General features: G+C 45.6%; 1 protein-coding gene across 1 annotated transcript in view; it reads right to left on the bottom strand.

Annotated features, from left to right (window-relative positions):
• The window catches only part of LOC143934416 (uncharacterized protein CXorf65-like), a 39,616-nt gene extending 20,982 nt beyond the window's left edge, over nt 1-18,634 (bottom strand). Inside the window, exons 1-4 of the mRNA XM_077458019.1 lie at nt 18,284-18,634; nt 16,969-17,055; nt 14,251-14,367; nt 14,087-14,161 (exon numbers count right to left, since the gene is read on the bottom strand). Coding sequence (XP_077314145.1) covers nt 14,087-14,161; nt 14,251-14,367; nt 16,969-17,055; nt 18,284-18,308 — 304 coding nt within the window. The 5' untranslated portion in view covers nt 18,309-18,634. The remainder of the gene's footprint in view (nt 1-14,086; nt 14,162-14,250; nt 14,368-16,968; nt 17,056-18,283) is intronic.
• Nucleotides 18,635-19,534: the final 900 nt, after the last annotated feature.

The following is a 19,534-nucleotide window of genomic DNA, read 5'->3' as shown; positions in this document are numbered from 1 at the left end:
TTCACAATTAAGGAGCCCCACCCCAATTGTCTGCCAATTTTTAAACAGTGTCATCTCATATTTACAGTTATTAATTGAGTCACACTTTTCTGTATTTTAATACAGTTGCAGTATGAACAAGTCTTACACGTGATAATACCTCAAGGTAACAATTCACGTCTATTAAATAACTAACATATGTTAGTGTTTGTTACATATAGATGTCATTCTATTAGAGGTTATGCCAGGATAACTGTCAATAAAATACTTAATTAGCCTATATCATTAGTAAGAAAATACCAATATTTCAGCGTCATTTGTGCAATCCTATTAGCCCGATCGTCATACGGAGTGATCAAACACATTTAACAATTAAGGTGACAACCATCCTGGTTCACCAACAAATCTCTTGGATCACTTTCTGCACACTGATAATAATTTTTAATACATTTTTTACTATAACCCTGTTTGAGAAGCCTTACGTAAAGTTTTTTCTTGATCATACATCACGGGACACAGGAGCTTCATTACATAGTGGGTTATATAGGCACCTCTGGTGATTGGACACTGGTTGACCCCAATTAAGGAGAATTCCTCCCCTACATAACCCCTCCCATATGGGAGGCACCTCAGTTTTTTCGCCAGTGTCTATGGTGGTTGGTCACGTAAAACTTTAGCTCTGTGTAAGTCCCTGCGGGGGCCTAAGAGCTACAACAAACCGGATCCATACCTCGGGCCGATATTTGACTCCCAAGATGGTATGGAACCCGGGCCTCGTCAGCCGAAGAAACGAGGTTTGGCCTGTAAGTCCTCTCCTATTCGAAGACTGGGCTCTTAGAAAACCAGACTTGGTGTACTGTTTACACAGAGCGCACAAAAGTTTCTGGCAGAGTCTTTTACATGGTCCAGGTAGGAAGCTCTTCCGAGAAAGAGCCCCAGATAAACCTGAAGGTTGGCTAACACTGCCCTCCGTGATGGGTGAAGGCTGGAATTTGTCTGTTTCAGCAATTCCTGCGGCGAGAACAGGTAAGGGAAGTTAATCCTATATATAATTATATGATGGATTTCTTCGTTTTGAGTAGTTGTATGTCTTACCTGGTTTCCACCACTAGAGGGAGTAAGAGCAGCCTGATGCATACTTACATGCCTTTCAGTACACACGCTCAGTGAAGCCTGGTTCTCCAGCTGTCTCATGTCTCCACTGCAGTCCCTGCCACAACAAGGTAACACAGGGGTCCCATGTAGTCTGGGGGTCCCACGCAGCTCCGGTGGAGTTCTCCTTTCCCCCCCTGGACCCCGCGGTCCGTGTGCACGCACGCCGGGCGCGTTCCCGGCCTAATGGAGGAGGGGGGAGTGTGGTTGTGAGCCGTGCACGTCAGTGTGCACGGCGCTGTACTGCGCAGGCGCCAGGCGGCAGATTTAAAAAGCCCAGAGCTTTTTCAGGGGGCTGTAAGTGGAGACAGGAGCTGTGGGCAGTAAGCATCCGTGGGGATTGGATCCAGGAAAACCTTAGACACCTACTCAGCATCAGGTTGTGCAGTTTAAGCATATATATTTATTGTGAGACTTTAAGCACAACAGTGATTGCACTTTGTACTAGTACCTCTGCTTTGTAGCTTAGGACTATGTCTCCTTGTAAGAGGGTCTCAGGGGGAGGTAACAAGAGCACTGGTAAATCACCGCCTAGGTCTAGGGATTCTAAAAGTGCCTGTAAGTTACCCCCCCCCCCCCCCCCCCCCTGCAAGACTGGAGCCAGCCTCTCAGGACGAGTCAGTGCCCCTGTCAGGATTTGCAGCCTCTCCTAATGTCCCAACCCCGGTTTATGTCACTGAGGACTCCCTAAGAGCTACATTGGAGGGTTTTAAAGGGAGAATAATGAATTTTATTTATGCTTCCCTAAAAGATAGCAGCAAAAGGGGTAGATCCCCTCCCTCTGCTGAAATTCCTCTCTCAGATGATTCTTCTGACAATGAGGAGAGATCCCTATCTTGGGACAGGGATCAAGAGCAGTCGGATGAATCAGAGGAAGAGGAGAGAGTCCCATCCTCCCAGGCGCTCAGAAAACAGGTGCAGTATTATACTGAATTGGTGCATACCACATTCAGAATGCCTGCTGCTGAAGTCGCTACGTCCTCTGTTTCTTCCCTGGGAGTCGGGAAAGGACTGCCTATTCCTTCCCAATTCATCCCTTAATGGAGGAATTGTTGTATGAGGATTGGGGACATCCCGATAAACTGTTTGCTCCTCCTAAAAGGTTTTCTATGCATTATCCTCTGGAGGAGAGTTTCACCAAGAAGTGGGGGGTCCCATCTGTCGATGCGGCTGTTTCTTGCGTGAATAAAAACCTGACTTGTCCCTTGGATAATGTGCAGGTATTTAAGGATCCAACTGATAAGCTGGAAACCTTATTAAAAGCCTCCTTTTCCATGACTGGCGCTGTAGTGCAACCTACAGTCGCAGCCGTGGGGTTGTGCCAGTTCCTCAAGGAACAGGTTAAGCAGATGCTTGGCCTCCTTCCCAGCGAGGAAGTAGAGAAGTATGCAGAGATGCCTCATATTCTGTGTTTCATAATTGATGCGATTTTGGATTCTGTCCAACAAGCATCACGTTTGTCCCTCATGTTGGTACACATGCGAAGGGCTCTATGGCTAAAAAATTGGGCAGCTGAGCTATCATGCAAGAAGCATTTGATTGGGTTCCAAGGGGAATGTTTGTTTGGAGAAGAATTAGACAAGTTCGTCCAAAAAATTTCAGGAGGTAAATCTACTCTCCTTCCAGTCAAAAGGAGCAAGCGTCCTTCATTCAGGTGTGCTCTCTCTCCCGGTGCATCAAGCTCTAAGCAGTGGCGACGGCCTTCTCAACCCTCCTCTACGGGAAAGGCTTAGGGCCGAGCCCAGGGGCAGAAAAAGACTCGGGGGCGAAAGCCTGCCAAGCAGAGCCCAAAAGCTTCCTTGTGAAGGGGTGCCCCCGCTCGCCCGAGTGAGGGGGAAGGCTCCTGCAGTTTGCAGGAGCCTGGCGGGAAGAGATCCGGGACAAGTAGGTGATCTCTTGGGAATCTCTGGGCTACAGGCTAGAGTTTCAGGAGATTCCACCTTCTCGTTTTCTAAGGTCAAGGATCCCCAGGGATCCAGTAAAGCAAAAACCGCTATTTCTGGCCTTAGATCACTTACTATCCCAAGGGGTGATAGTAGAAGTGGACCCAAAAGAACAGGGTTCAGGGTTTTACTCAAATCTTTTCACCGTTCCGAAGCCAAATGGAAGTTTCAGACCTATCCTAGATCTGAAGGATCTGAACCGGTTTTTACGCATCCGGTCCTTCCGAATGCAGTCAATCCGCACTGTGGTCTCCTCCCTGCAAGGGGGAGAGTTTATAGCATCAATAGACATCAAAGATGCATATCTCCATGTGCCAAATTTTCCCGCACACCAAAAATTTCTAAGGTTCGCGGTAGAACGGCGCCATTTTCAATTTGTGGCCTTTCCGTTCGGGCTTGCTACGGACCCTCGAGTCTTCACAAAGATTCTGGACCCTCTCTTGGCAAACCTAAGAGCTCAGGGTATAGCCGTCATGGCTTATCTAGACGATTTGCTTCTCATGGAGAAAACAGTAGCGTTCCTGAACCACAGCATTGCCAGAACGCTAGAACACCTGGAACGCCTAGGTTGGATTATAAACCTAGAAAAGTCGTCCCTACAGCCTGCCACCAGGTTGGAATACATGGATATGATCATCGACACCGCTCAGGGCAAGGTGTTTCTTCCAAGGCCAAAGGCCTTGGCCATTGGGGATCTGGTGCGCCTAATTCTGGGCAGGAGATCATCCCCCATTCGATTGTGCATGAGACTGTTAGGGAAAATGGTCGCCTCCTTTGAGGCCATTCCATTCGCCCAGTTCCACTCAAGGCCTCTGCAAAGATGCATCCTCGCGGCTTGGAACAGGAAGCCCCAATCCTTGGATCTCCCTATGCGTCTATCCCCAGGGACACGCAAGAGTCTCGTCTGGTGGTTACAAACCAAGAATTTGCTGACGGGCAAAACCTTTCTTCCTCTTCCATGGAAGATTATCACGACAGATGCCAGCCTGACAGGCTGGGGAGCAGTGTTGGAGGAGACGTGCTCGCAGGGGAAATGGTCTGCGATCGAGAGGCTATTGCCCATAAATGTCTTGGAGATCCGGGCAGTTTATATGGCTCTCATAAAGTGGTCTTGCAGACTACGAGGTCTCCCTGTTCGCGTTCAGTCTGACAATGCCACAGCAGTGGCCTATATCAATCACCAGGGAGGTACCAGGAGTCTGGTTGCACAAAAAGAGGTGAATCGCATACTTGTCTGGGCAGAAAAGCATGTTCCGTGTCTTTCTGCAGTCTTCATTCCAGGAGTGGAAAATTGGCAGGCGGATTTTCTGAGCCGCCAGCAGTTGTGCCCAGGAGAATGGGCTCCGCACCCCGACGTGTTTCGGAAGATATGTCACAGGTGGGGTACTCCAGACGTAGATCTGTTTGCATCCAGGTTCAACAGGAAACTGGACAATTTTGTGTCAAGGACAAGAGATACACTTGCTCAGGGGTCAGATGCTCTGACAGTTCCCTGGGATCAGTACAATCTGATCTATGCCTTCCCCCTGAGTCCGCTTCTGTCGCGGTTCCTGGGAAGAGTCAAGAGGGAGACAAAATCAGTCCTTTTGGTAGCCCCGGCTTGGCCCAGGCGACCATGGTACGCAGAGATCATGAAGTTGGCAGTAGGCAGGCCATGGATCCTCCCTCTTCAGCCAGATCTGCTCTCACAGGGTCCAATTTACCATCCTGCTTTACACAGTCTAAATTTGACGGTTTGGTTGCTGAGACCCACATTCTGAGAGACCGTGGCCTTTCGGGGCCAGTCCTTTCTACTCTGGTCAATGCCAGAAATCCGGCCTACAGGCTTATTTATTACAAAATCTGGAGGGCATATGTTTCCTGGTGTGAACTCAGGAAATGGCATCCTAGAAAGTATGTCATTAGCAGGATCTTGGCCTTTCTCCAGTCAGGCCTAGAAATGAATTTGGCCATAAGCACTATCAAGGTGCAGATTTCGGCCTTGTCAGTATTTTTTCAGAAGCCACTTGCATCACATTCCCTGGTGCGGGCTTTCATCCAGGGGGCTATGCGGATAAGGCCACCAGTCAAACCTCCGGTATGCCCATGAGATCTGAATTTGGTTCTCTCAGCTTTGCAGGGGCAACCATTCGAACCTTTGCATCTGGCTTCATTAGTTCTCCTGACTAAAAAATTGGTTTTCTTGGTAGCCATATCCACGGCTAGAAGAGTATCAGAGCTAGCAGCTCTTTCCAGCAAGGAGCCGTATTTAATTATTCATAAGGACCGGGTGGTCATGCATCCCAACAGGTCCTTTCTACCTAAGGTGGTCTCGGGATTCCATTTGAATAAAGACGTAATCCTACCATCCTTTTTTCCGGACCCACAGTCCGCAGAAGAAGAATCTTTGCACACTTTGGATGTGGTTAGAGCAATCAGTATATATCTTCAAGCAACTGCTCAGATAAGGAAAACTGATTGCTTGTTTATTTTGCCGGAAGGCCCTAGGAAGGGCCAGGCAGCGTCAAAATCCACTCTCTCAAGGTGGATTAGACAGGTTATTTCTCAAGCCTATAGTGTTAAAGGGAAGATCCCTCCTTTTCGAGTGAAAGCGCACTCTACTAGGGCTGTAAGTGCTTCTTGGGCAGTGCATCACCAGGCTTCCCTGGCTCAGATCTGTAAGGCTGCAACTTGGTCATCAGTCCACACATTCACCAGATTCTATCAGGTGGATGTCAGAGGGCAAGAGGATATCGCCTTCGGGCGCAGTGTACTGCAGGCTGCAGTTTAGGTCCTCAGGTCCCTGGCAGTCTATAATTATGATCTGTGTCTCCCTCCCCTCAATCTGAGCATTGCTTTGGGACATCCCACTATGTAATGAAGCTCCTGTGTCCCGTGATGTATGATCAAGAAAATGGGATTTTTATATACAGTTTACCTGTAAAATCCTTTTCTTGAGAGTACATCACGGGACACAGAGCTCCCGCCCCTGTTGGGTTTTACGTGGTTTCTTATTGCTTTGCTACAAAACAACCCCTCCCATATGGGAGGCACCAATGTAGGGGAGGAATTCTCCTTAATTGGGGTCAACCAGTGTCCAATCACCAGAGGTGCCTATATAACCCACTATGTAATAAAGCTCCTGTGTCCCGTGATGTACTCTCAAGAAAAGGATTTTACAGGTAAGCTGTATATAAAAATCCCATTTTTTTTATCCGATTCCACTTCAAAATTGTTATCCTTTGTAAAACAAAGTTTGTTCTGTAGATTTTAACCAACCAGAATGCCTCAGATCAAGTAGGGAAGATGTGAACTCTCCACATGGAAGATTTTATTTCCTGCTGTACATTTTCTGTATAATTTATATAGCACCCCCTTAGGTCAGGTGCTGGAAGTGAGGCAAATTTCATTTTTGGCTCTGCACTTGGAGACGGAGACATGATTGTGTTTTGCCTACTCTGAGTTCTGCAGCTGCAAGCTTCCCTGTTTGCCCCTGTCTTTCCAGAACTTTATGGGAACATAGTAAGCAGGAGAGGGCAGGGTCTGAGCTGGTCCTGGATACAGCCACAGCCAGTCCCTGGTCAAGAAGAATGGCTAGCGGGGGGCTGAAAGGTGTATATAAGGCTGAGAGCAGAGAGTAGCAGGATTCCTTTGCCAGCAGGAGTGTGACCCAGCATGGAAATGCTGTCAAACCTTCCAAGGCTTAGGAGGAGACTTAAGAATACCTGGATGATTCCCGTTCACCAAGAAGCCAGAGGATTACCCCTAAAGGTTGCAGGAACACCCAAGGCAACACCCAGAGGGGATCGTCCTGGGAAACTTCATGCCAGTGTCAAACTGAAGCTGAGAGGAAGTGTCAGGAACTTACCAGCAATGGACAGGCACAGCTGCGTGCACACAGGCGTCGGCGCGTGTTTCCTGCGCGTTCGCGTACGTGTTCGCGTTCGTTTACGCGTTAGTGTGCACGTTCGTGCAAGCGTTCGTGCGCGCGCTCGTTTGCGCGGTCGTGAGTGGTGTGCGTGCGCTACTTGCCGCCACTGAACACTTAAAAGTTCCCCAAGTGCGCTGGTGCGGCGCTGTTTTGTCTCAGCTCCTGTGTACCTGAATACCTGATCCTGAACCTGATTACCTGCTACCGTTACCGACCCGGCTTCGCTTGACTTCTCTGCCTTCTCCAAACCCGACCCGGCCTGCCTGATTTCGCTACTTCTCCTGCCTGTGATTCCGTTGCCGACCTCTGCCAGTTTTACCGACACCTCTTTTGCCTACTGATTTCACCTGTCTGCTTGCCTGCTGACCCGGACCGTCTGACCCTGCTCCAGCCTGCTGCCTGTTCTGCCCTCGGCTTCTGAAGCTACTACTTGCATTTCTCAGCCTTCCAGCAACCTCCAGTCGCTCAGCTTCCCAGAGGAGTCTCCGCTCTGCTATCAGTCCCAGCGGCCCTATCCAGCAGGCACTCCTACCCACTGTGCTCTCGAGACCGCTGTTCCCATTCCAGCGGCTCCTGAACCAGCGTTGTAAGAGAGGTCTCCTCCTACAAGTCGGGCTTCAACACCAGGACCCTAACAGGAAGCCTTCAGATTTCCTGGATCACAGTGAGAAGGCCTTAGAGAATTCTCAAGAAAGAGACTGTTGCCTGTACACCCATTCTAGATAAAATTACCATTCCAGACCTGCTGCCAGGGCTGAGCATTAGAGGACGCCATCTGTGCTAAAAGCTGTTGCTACCTTTTGTAGAGAAGATTCTGGTTTACCTTGCCTAACAGCTTTAAGATATTGTCTTTTGGACAGAGTGAGGGGGAGGTAAAAAGAATATCAGTTTGATTTTTGCCATCTGTGATCCAGATTTCCCTTTACTTTCTGCCCCATAGCCAAAACAGGAAGGAAGAAGAAATCCCTACAGTGGGAGGGAATCCCGGCGTGTCACCAGAATTACTGTCCCCATTGGAAAATTCCCTCTCTATTCCTTTTCTAGTGTCAACCCAAAATTTGTGATTTTTTTTTTTTTTTTCGATAGCAAACAGGACAAATAGAGAGGTGAATATCCCTCAAAGGGGCACAGGCAGCAATAAAAAAAAAAAAAACTGTCAGGTGTTCATATCCCCCTCCATTTTATCCAAAACTAAACTTAAAAAAAGTAAAAAAAAAAGTTACACTTTCATTATGAATGTAGTACATTCTAACTTGGTAAAACAAAAATACCTTTTTGGAAAATAATATATGATCATGTTTACACTATTGTCAATGGCAATCTTCAGACCTTAGTGGTGGGACATTGTGTGAAGTTCCTCAGTTATCAAACAGATAATCTATCTTTTATAGCCTTAGATAAGGTTCATCCTACGGCCATATGGCCAGAAGTGGGGATTTCCTCCCCAAAAAAAGTGCATCAAGTAGAAACAAAATTAATTGGTTGACGTATGTCACTGCCATAGCATTGTCTGACTGAAATCAGTGTAGCGGCGGCTCCTGAAGAGCACGCGCTATGCATTTTTCTAAAATTAAAGTTGCCTAAACTGCAGTTTGGTTTGGGTTAATTTGTCTAAATTGGACCTCTGCATCAGTCTGACTGGACTGTGAGATGTTCAGCCTGGCCACAGGGGGAAATGTCTCTTTGACAGGCGTGGAACTATAGTCTGGTTAGGTGCTTAAGTTACTCTCCTTTGGAGCCAGGTCAGTGGGAGTGGGCCTCTCACTGTGCCCTCTGAGAGAGGGTATTTAAGATGCAGAGGTCACATGCTTCGGGGTTCCGGTCCAGTATGATGTGCTGATTATAAGGTCCTGGTCCTCCTGACCAGCCCCCAGGAAGGCTATGGCCTGGGGTGTGGATCCGCCCAACTTTAATGTCTTGGAGCTGGCTAGCCCAAAGCAAGGAAACTAAAAGGAGGATTCTGAGGTGGTTGGGTGCCGTCTCCGGTTCGGGGAGAGACCCAGTGTACTTCCAGCATTCCAGGGGAGGACTCTTTAGAAGAACACCACGTACGGGTTGGTTTTCTTAACAAGAGCCTGGAAGGGCTGAAGTAACCGAGAGAATCCGGTCTTGTGGATATCGCCAAGCAGGCTGAAAGATCCAGGTATCCTACAAGTGTTCTACAGCTTAGTTTCCTTACACGTTCTGCAACAACGTCGGTGACAAAGACTTTGTTCCCGAGTAAGCACTAAGTTGGCTGCTAGGCCTTGTGAGAGAGGGACTGCCCAACTCGAGTGATCATCCAGCTGTGAATGGCTATTCTCTGGATGCAGTCAAAGTAAGCAAGTTCTTCAACGTTTTTGGACTTTGACATTAAGAGTACCTGAACTTCCTTTTCCAACCCTTTGATCTCAAGTTGAAAGACTGTTCAATGGTTTGAGTTTTTGCAAATAAAATCCATTCAAGTGGATCTATTGTCAGTCTCAAGTTACTGGACCATCTACTACTGGACCATCTACCACGGGACATCCCCTAGACGTTCAACAAAGAGAACAGAAGGTAACGGTAAGCCCAAAAATTACCAGCAGCTCCTTCAGGGGTTAGGGCTACATCAGATTAGATGATTTTCCAGTAGGATGGCTCAACAGCCAAATCTCCAAAAGCTCCAGGATAATTGATCGGAAGTTTTGACTTCTCCACTACACTAACACGGAGTGCATGACTTCTTTTAAGCCCAACAGGCTTGAATTTGTTGTATTTGTTGTATTATCTTTTATTCCAAAAAGACAGGAACAAAAGACTTCCTCGATATGCACTAATTTTAAACTTTTCGTTGTTACAAACATTTTGGCGCCCGTCACTATAGGCCCCATTCCCCTTCCTCACCCGTTTGGTGGGGGAGGGTGAGACAGATGGAAATGGGGTGCTGGGGGGAGCACAGGTTCCCATCTTCACCTCGGCGATGGTTAATCTTGTCCTGGAACTGCTAGGAGGGGTTATTCTGTGCTGGCCCACAACCTTTTGTTTTCTAATCCTCCTGTATGCATAAGTATAACCCAAAGGTGAATGACTTCCTCTGTTCCCCAATTAAACATTTATTTTAGTGCAGAGGTTAAAAAATATGGAGAGAAGAAAAGACATCTGAATGAAATAAAATGATTGATTTTGAAAAGTCCACAGGACATGGCTAAATTTAAAAGGTCAATGAGACAAATCAGCTAGAAAAATGGAAGGACGGCAAATGTACAGTATATACAGTGGGTATAGAAAAGAATAGAAAAGAATCAGCCTCCTTTAAAATAATCACATTTTGTTGCTTTGCAGCCTGAAATGAAGACAGACACAGTTCTTGTTTTAGTCGGCTGTATTTACTCAGTGCAACTTATAACATCCAAGTGAAAGATATACCACCAACATGTCATAAAAAAAAAAAAAAAAAAATGTAAAACAGAATCACTGAGTTGGAAAAGGGATCAACCCCCTTATGTTAGTTAATTCTTTTCTATGCCCACTGTATTACCTGAAATTTGTATGATAAATAGCATTAGGTCTTCAAGTCCCACTCCAGCCAAAACAGTTTTTTTCCCCCATTTTCTGATAGATTGGGGAAGGGGTGGAACCTCTGTAAAGTGTTAAATGTTGTCCCTTTAGGAACAGCGCACCTCACTTCCTGTTCTCGCATCTACCACTTAGGCAGGAAGTAAGAGATTTTTTTCTAGTAGGGACAAAAAACATGAACTTGCAGATGCCAGAAGTGTCCTATATTACAGTACATTATATACAGCATACACCTTTTCTTCACATAGTCCTCTGTATTTTGGGGCTACACGGTGCTTGTTCCCCATTCTGTGTCCCTCCAGGTAATGTTACACATTGCAATCAGAATACATGCTGGTGGTATAAACAAGATTTTTGCAGCACTGGTACTTAAAACGGAGGTCCAGATGAAAGCCAATCTTGACTTAGGTCTCACGGGCCGATCTGGTCCCAGGAGGAGAGACAGGAAGACATTAGTGAATATAAATTTGCTAATGTCACACAACTGGGTGGGCTCTGCCCACCCTTTTTCAAGCCAATTAGAGCCTCAGGTTCTCAAATCGTGCTTCTAAAAAAAAAAACCCCCAAAAAAAAACATTGAAATCCAGGCTTCCGGGGCCGGGTGCATGGATTAGGGAGTGCTGCGTCCCTGCACCCTTTATGAGCGGCCGCCACTGATGGGTAGATAGTTACTCATCTGGAGGAAGTTTCAGTGAACAAGGATTCTGATCAGCACCCTGGTAGTTCATAAACCACTTCCGGCCCACCGCATGCCGATATACGTCCTAACTTTGAAGAGGAATATCGTTGTTATGGTAGCAGCTAGCTGCCATAACACTGGTATCCTCTTCTCCGGCCAAAGGTCCAGTTTCCAATAATGGTGGTCTCTGCGGCGCCATGAGATCACCTCCCGCCATGCTCTGGTGCTCTCCGCCGCTTACTGGAGCCATCGGCAGAGGCGGCGGTGATTAGATGCTCTTCCTTGCTGGGTATGGAGATGAGTGAGGGGAAGATGGCGTCCACCCATCTCCATGACGTTGTAGGGCAGAAGCAACGTCAAAACGCCACTTCCACCTGTAGCTCTTAAAGGGCCATTTTTTTTTTTTTTTAAATGACAAAATTATTATTATTATTATTATTTTTATTGCATTTCAGTGTAAATATGAGATGTGAGACCTTTTTGACCCCAGATCTCATATTTAAGAGGTCCTGTCATGCTTTTTTTCTATTACAAGGGATGTTTACATTCCTTATAATAGGAATAAAAGTGACATTTTTCTTTTAAAAGAACAGTGTAAAAATAAAAGGTAAAATAAATCCCGCCAAGATCGCGTGCAGAAGCGAATGCATACGTGAGTATGCCGCATATGAAAATAGTGTTCAAACCACACATGTGAGATATTGCATCGATCGGTAGAGTAAGAGGAGTAATTCTAGCCCTAGATATCCCCTTTAACTTAAAACATGCAACCTGTGGAATTTTTTAAACGTCGCCAATGGAGATTTTTAAGAATAAAAGTTTGTCGCCATTCCATGAGCGGGCACAATTTTGAAGCGTGACATGTTGGGTATCAATTTACTCGGAGTAACATTATCTTTCACAATTTTTAATTCAAAAAAGTGTATTTTTTCCAAAAGAAAGTGCGCTTGTAAGACAGCTGCGTAAATATGGTGTGACATAAAGTATTGCAACAACCGCCATTTTATTCTCTAGGGCAGTGGTGGCGAACCTTGGCACTCCAGATGTTTTGGAACTACATTTCCCATGATGCTCAACTACACTGCAGAGTGCATGAGCATCATGGGAAATGTAGTTCCAAAACATCTGGGGTGCCAAGGTTCGCCACCACTGCTCTAGGGTATTAGAAAAAAATATGTATAATGTTTGAGGGTTCTAAGTAATTTTCTAGTAAAAAAAAAGGTTTTTAACTTGTAAACAACAAATCTCAAAAAGAGGCTCGGTTCTTTGACTACTTCCCACCCGGCCAATGTACATATATGGCTGGGTGGGAGCTTTCTCCTTCTGAATAGACGTTCAGGAACGTCGCTCAGAAGGAGGGGGATGCTGCGCGTGCCCGCACAGTGGCGCAATCTCGAAGCGCTCATGTCATCCGGACACGGCACATCTCTGATCGGCAGGACTCTGATTGGCCCTCCTGATCACATGACAGCCGTGTCCAATCACAGCCGTCATGTGATGTAAACACAGAGCCGGTTTCTAGGCAATCGGCTCTCCTCACACAGAAGTTGACGGTGAGGAGACGGAGAGCGGATCGCTGCAGCCGGCTGGTGATCAGTGAGTATGAGCTGTTTTTTTACAGCTTTTTACTCACTGATCACCAACCTAGTGTCAACACACAATGTCCCCACACATGTCCCCAAATAATAAAAACACATGTCCCCCACATATGTCCCACTAAAATCACATGTCCCAATGATCACCTGCACACATCTTCATTTGCGTACATATGTCCATGATCACATAAACCAATTATTATACACTTAATGGATTTTTTTTTACCAAAAACATGTAGCAAAATACATTTTGGCTTAAAATTTATGACAAAATTCGATTTTTATTGGATTTCTTTTAAAATAGAAGGAAATATAATTTTTTCTTCCAAATTTCCGCTTTTTTTCGTTTATATCACAAAAAATAAAAAACGGAGTCCTGACTAAATACCACCAAAATTAAGCTCTATTTGTGCGAACAAAATGCTAAAAATTAAATTTCTGTACAGCGTAGCATGACCGCGCAATTGTCATTGAAATTGCGAGAGCGCTGAAAGCTGAAAAATGGTGTGGGAAGGAAGGGGGCGAAAGTGCCCTGTATTGATGTGGCATTGTCACTGTGAGCATCCGGCTGTGGCTTCATACCAGGCACCCACTGGGCATGCGTGAGCCGCGCTGCATGTGGTGACTAGCCGAGCAATCATCTGGGAGCTGTGACATGTCCGAGATGATTGCCAAGAGGGAGAGGTGGTGAACTTACTTCAAGCACTGTGGTGCTCTGGGAGGATGTTGGAGCTGAAACCCTATAAAAAAAATAAAAAAAAAGGGTTTCCGCTCCCCCCCCCCCCCCCCAAAAAAAAAACATTACATGCCAAATGTGGCATGTCAGGGGGTCACCTTGGAAGTTCAATTTTTGGATGGAACTCCACTTTAAGTGGTTGAGAACTACAAACCATCTGCTGCAGTGGAAGAAGGGACTTGTAGTGCATTCATTCATAGATCTCAATGAATGAACAGTACAGTTGTCTGGGCAGAGCCCTTATACAGCCGCGCCATTTTAAAAATGTGACAGTGCCTGCAGAAGAACCCCTGCTTGTTGTCACAGGGAAGGAAGGGTGAGGGCGGTGAGGTGGATTGTGCTGAACATGTTATTCCCTAAATATGGGTTTAACGTGTAACATGTTCAGAAGGTGAACATATCCTTTAAGCGCCATAATAGATGTAATATTGCATAGGGATGGAACAAAAATCTCAATAATGCATGGCATAAAACAGCTCCTGCTACAATCTAATTATGACATTTAGTATAAAGAAATGCAGTTTGTATCCTTTCACTGAAATGTTCAAGTCTTACCAAGAAATTTAGAGTTCACAATGTTGTCATCATTCAGTAAGGGTGTAAATATGACATCCAAGGAGTCCTGAAGCCCTGGGCATGGGGAAAAGATGATAAAATTGATGAGGCTGGAGTAGCCGGCAAGTGACCCAGACCTGTCCCATACATTATACTCCACTTACTTGTTACACCGAGCAGCACACAGGTTTCTCTCTCGCTGAGCACCTCATTGGCGTAGCGCTGCTGATTTTCCAGTAGATTTTTCACTTGTCCACTTTCATCCGCTAACTCCACATCACCTGCAAAATTCACATGTGAGACACAAAGGTGGCTTGTTATAGAGTCCTACCCACTGACCAGTGTGCCCCAAGGTCTCTCCTAAATAAAAGTATTACCTCAGGGTTATCAGAGTATTCATTTAACCTGTATGTCAAACATATTTCACCCTTTGTTGCAGTTGAAAAAAGGGTACATTGATCAGAGTAACATCAGCAGAGCACAAGGTACAATCTGCTACAACCAGGACTTTATTCATTTTTTACATTTTTTTATTAAGATCTTTTTATTGAGTTTTTTTTTTTTTTTAGAGAAACAAAAACCCACACAGGGGCCAAAACTTGCTAGACCACCTGCACACCCTTGTACTAAATTGTAGATCAAGCAGAAAATGTATCCCCAGTGAGCTGGCATGGCTTAGTCCAGTGATGGCGAACCCTGGCACCCCAAATGTTTTGAAACTACATTTCCCATGATGCTCAACTTCACTGTAGAGTGCATGAGCATCATGGGAAATGTAGTTTCAAAACATCTGGGGTACCAAGGTTCGCCATCACTGGCCTAGTCCACCCCCCCCCCCCCCCCCCCCCCACTAGTCAGAGATGTCACAGGCATAAAAAGAGAGGCCCAGAGCCAGCTCAAAAAGACATAGCAGAGTGCTGGGCATGACAGGGGTTAAACGGGCATAGGACGAGGAGGAGAAAGAGGAGCGCTGTGGGGGGACAGAGATGGGGCGGAGCCCTGGAAAGGGAGGTGACGGGGCACCAGGAGGAGGTGGCCTCAGTCGAACGGAGTGAGCGGGGCAGCTTCCCACCCTCCTGCCCTACATGTTGTGGTAATTTTTCATGTTGGGTGGACTGGAGCGTCCCCAAGAAAAAGTGTTGCACTTGGTGTGGTACAAGGTCCTTTTAGGTTATGTGGGCACTTAAAAGGTATGGTGTAGGAACCTGTCTGAGGTACGGCTCCCAATTGGTACAGGTATCTGCTAGTTGTCTCTGAGTCTGTGGTTCGCGTCTGGAGGCCTTAGAAGGGACTAGCAGGTATGATTCTGGCTTGTGCCATTGGGACCTTGGGCTCCATTATTGTCAATAAAGCTGATGTTATGTTTAAAAAGGTTATTGTTATGTTAATAATTGGATATTTATATATATTTGATTAATAAAACAACTGCTACAGCCAATTTACCCCAGCTATGTGTGGCGTGGTCACTACAGGTAAAGGGGGGTGGGCCATTGGCATAGCAGGGAACAAGCCATGGTTAATACCATAGTCAAGTTACCCCTTAATGAGTAACATCTGACATGTATGCCATAGTCATCTTTAAGCCCTTTATTCCAGACTTTGTTAAGTTTCTTTGTACGCCCTCTGTTATAGTTAATGTCCTTATAAATGGGCAGGGCTGAGTCGACCAGCTTCATCCAGGCTGAGACCGTTGGAGGCGTTGGGTTTTTTCCATGCAAGTGTTATTGTCTTCCTGACATACAATAGAAGCAGCCCCAGCAACATCCATTCTGCCACCATAGGGGCCAACTTCTCGACCAAACCCAGCAGGCAGACCTGCATAGAGGGGCAAAGGTCTCACCCAGAGACCTTGTGTAGAATACGACTCCCAGTATTGGGTGATTACAGGGTACGACCAGAAGATGTGAATGAAAACCCCCCTGGGGTGAGAGCATCTCCGACGTTCTGTAGGCGTGTTCGGGTCCATCTTATGTACTCTGTATGGCATATAGTAGGCTCCGTGCACTATTTTAAATTAGATAAGCCTGTCTCTAAGGGAGACAAGTTGTTTGAAAACAACCAGGACTTTATTTAAGCGGGAATGTGGGGGAATGCAGTTTGGGTGTGCTGGAGGGCCTATTGATGCTGGCTACTGGGGATCTAGTGTTGCTGTGGGGGGGGGGGGGTCATGTTGCTGGGAAGAATCTACTGTTGAGGGAGGGGTCTATTATTGCTGGGTCCTGGAGAGCCTATTAATGCTGTCTACTGAGAGATCTACTGTTGCTGGGGTGGTCTATTTTTGCTGAGGAGGTATTTAGTTATGGGGGGGAGGTTGAGGTCTATTGTTTGCGCTATTTTAGTTCTTTTTTTTGCTGTCACTAACAAATTCGAAACAAATTACTTAGCACCACAAAATGATACTTGGTTCTGTATTCTCTAAAAGGGCAGTATTGGGAGGTGGGTAGAGGGTGGAACCAAAGGGCGATGCTCAGGACGGGGTTAGGGGAGGAGATAAGAGGTGACTCAGAAGAGAGGAGAACCTGCACCTATTCTCTGAGACAAAATGCCCTGGCTAGAACCACAAGCCCATTCTGAGGAGACCCAATAGGCTCGGCAGGTTCGGCAAAGGCCATGTGATTACTTAAAAAAAAATCACACTACAGGTATGCCGTAACAGGACATTACCCAAAAGTCCTTTCTTCTAAAGAGCATTATTCCCAGATCATATACTGAAGAAACCAACAAACAAAAAAAAGTCCATCATTGTCTGCGAGACTTATTCCAGGCACAAAGAGCATTTTATCAGATGGCTGTGGATATGACTCTGGAATGGCATGGGTCTCGGCAGCTGAGAGGATGGTAAAATGAACCCTGTTTGTAGTTACACTCTGCCCCGGTTTTACCTTCACTGTCACAGTGGCAGCTGCTCTTGATACCTTCCAGCAGAAGTTGCACCTTGCAGTTAATATTAAACAGCATTTCTTCACTATCTGTAGAGAGAAATCCGTTTTAAAACTTGAAACGACAAAATGGCAGAAGTGTTTTATACAGCCAACCTTCACCAGTGAAATGTGTTTATATCAAAGCATCTTCAGGCAAACGGAGCCAAATATGAGAAGGGCTCTTATGTTTGCTGGAGCTGATAAGCTGCTGAACCACCTCATGAACATTGGTCATCCTGTGATCACCGCTGTCTCTCCAGAGGCCCTCTAGTAAGCAAAAGTTTGAAGTCTCTTTGATAACCTACACAGGATCTAGTCTTCCACATCCATACCATAATACCTTATATATACTCAAGATATGGCCCCCTGAAATGATTTAGAAATAATTCTGCTGCCTGAAGCACAGGTCTGTTTTAGCAGTGGGTGTCAAGACTCTTAATTACATCTGTGGAGTTCATATTTTTGGAGTTGAGGGAACTTGTTTATGATCAGTGACAAAGGCTCCATGCACACTGGTGCTCATAAACTGCAGTTTATTGGAGTTTGGGTGTTTTTTTTTTAAAAAAAAGCCCATAAACTCCACTCTATGTTAGCCTATGTGTCCATGCACACATGGACGTTTTTTTTTAGCTTTAATGAGCAGTGGAGTTTATGGGCTTTTTTCTGAACGCCAGAAATTCGTAATATATAATATAATATAAAGGAAGGAACTGCAAAGACCAGGTGGTGAGCCAGGTGTCGGAGTGGACTAGGTAGTACTGAGGGGATGGAGACCCACCTGCGAGTGTTACAACAGCACTAAGGAGTCACGGACAGCATACAAATCATTGACAATGCCTACATGGACTCCCACCACCTCACGGAGGTATGCCTGGGCCACTACATCATGTTTGTTAAATCAGGGAAATGACATTGTTTTTGCTGTATTATCATGCTGCATTAAAATAGTAAAATTATGTTAACCATTCTAAGCCTGGTCTGAAGTAATTCAAAGGGGTGTATGCTGCTTCTGACCCACAACTTGGCGTAGTCAGAAAGACCCGCTCACAAGCACTGTCAGGAAGGGGCCTAAATAATTATGGAACAATAATTAAAAGATCTCCTCGTCTGCACACTTGTACCAAAAAAGAAAAAGCCAGTGTATAGACATGACAGCTGGTCAGCAATGTTGGCCTTCATATTTTTAAAGAAGGCCCAGTTAATCTTGGTATATAACCGTATCTATCATCACAGTATGGCCACACAAGTGCTGAAAGATGATACATTTTCCACCTACCTCCATAGAGGACCCTTATAAACATCTCTGTCTTTTTCTTGAAGCTGTGGAGCACTTGAAATCACAGGCTCACCTCCTGGACAGAAGAGCTGATAACCGAGTTGGTTTATGAAGCAAACAGAAGCAATCACCAGGGAGAGAATGGAACAGCCACCCATTAGCAGTCACTGCATTAGTACTTATTTACCAAGCATCCTCTGATTGCTGAGTAAATAGATTATTAAATGAAAGGGCCAGCATACAGCCAGCTCAGCTTTGGCTTTACTAAGTTTTGTCTCCAAGGTGTTGTTAGGGATTGGTGCCAGGAAAGCATTAGATCTGTTCAGAATTCTTGTGTCTGCTCGAATTTATACCCCCTGAGATCAGACCGTTGTACCTCAAGGGACATGTCTCCTTCCTTCTCCTATATGACATCATGCTGCTTCCATAAAAACACACAGGGTAAAACAATGCAAAATACTGACAACACAGTCATCATACTACATTTACATATCATACACACAGTTAAAAAAAAAATTAAACATTAGAGCTCCTACACACATTTTATGAGGCTCCTAGAGTTCTATTCTAAAGACGAATGTTTTTTGTGACGAACGTGATGTCAGACCCCAAACACTTTCCCCTCACACAGCGCTGCCACCAATATGAGACACTCTCAGCCTCACCCAGCACAAAGGTTTTCCAGCACGTGGGACCACAATCTAGGTGCCAGCAAACTGAGAGCGATCCACACTGGGTCTGGTTACCTATGCAGTTATAACCTGTGTAAGGATTAAGGGGTGTCAAAACAAAATGGTTGACCGTATGTCTTACTAAATACATGTATTTTTCTATCCTTCTCTTTAAAATAAGGACTAGTCATCTTTAGTCACGTACTCATCAAGAAGAGGCCGCATCAGCCCTAAAAAGCAGTCTACGCCCAGAAGATTGTCTTATCAGCTGATAACACCCGGAGAATTGTCTTTTCTTTGAAAATGTTGTTTTTTTACATTTGCTGATGTTTGCCCTTTTCTGTCTATAAAAGATGTAATAAAGAAGCCTCAGAGCCAGAGTCAGTCAGAGACAGTCAGAGTTAACGACGGACTTCTGAGCAGAAATACTGAATAATATCTCCGTGTCTCTTTGCTTGGATAAGAACTCTAACTAACAATTGGGAAACGGTAACATAACCTGACAAATAGGTGACTTGTTGAGGTCACACCTAACATTTCTGGCGCCGCGAATAGGGACTCGCTGAAGAAACTACAAGAG

Source organism: Lithobates pipiens, unplaced genomic scaffold, assembly GCF_037356315.1.
Source record: "Lithobates pipiens isolate NorthernLeopardFrog02 unplaced genomic scaffold, aLitPip1_a1.2 Scaffold_27, whole genome shotgun sequence".
Lineage (NCBI taxonomy): Eukaryota > Metazoa > Chordata > Amphibia > Anura > Ranidae > Lithobates > Lithobates pipiens.
Note: the sequence above shows the minus strand (reverse complement) of the source record. Positions and strands in the feature narration are given on the sequence as shown.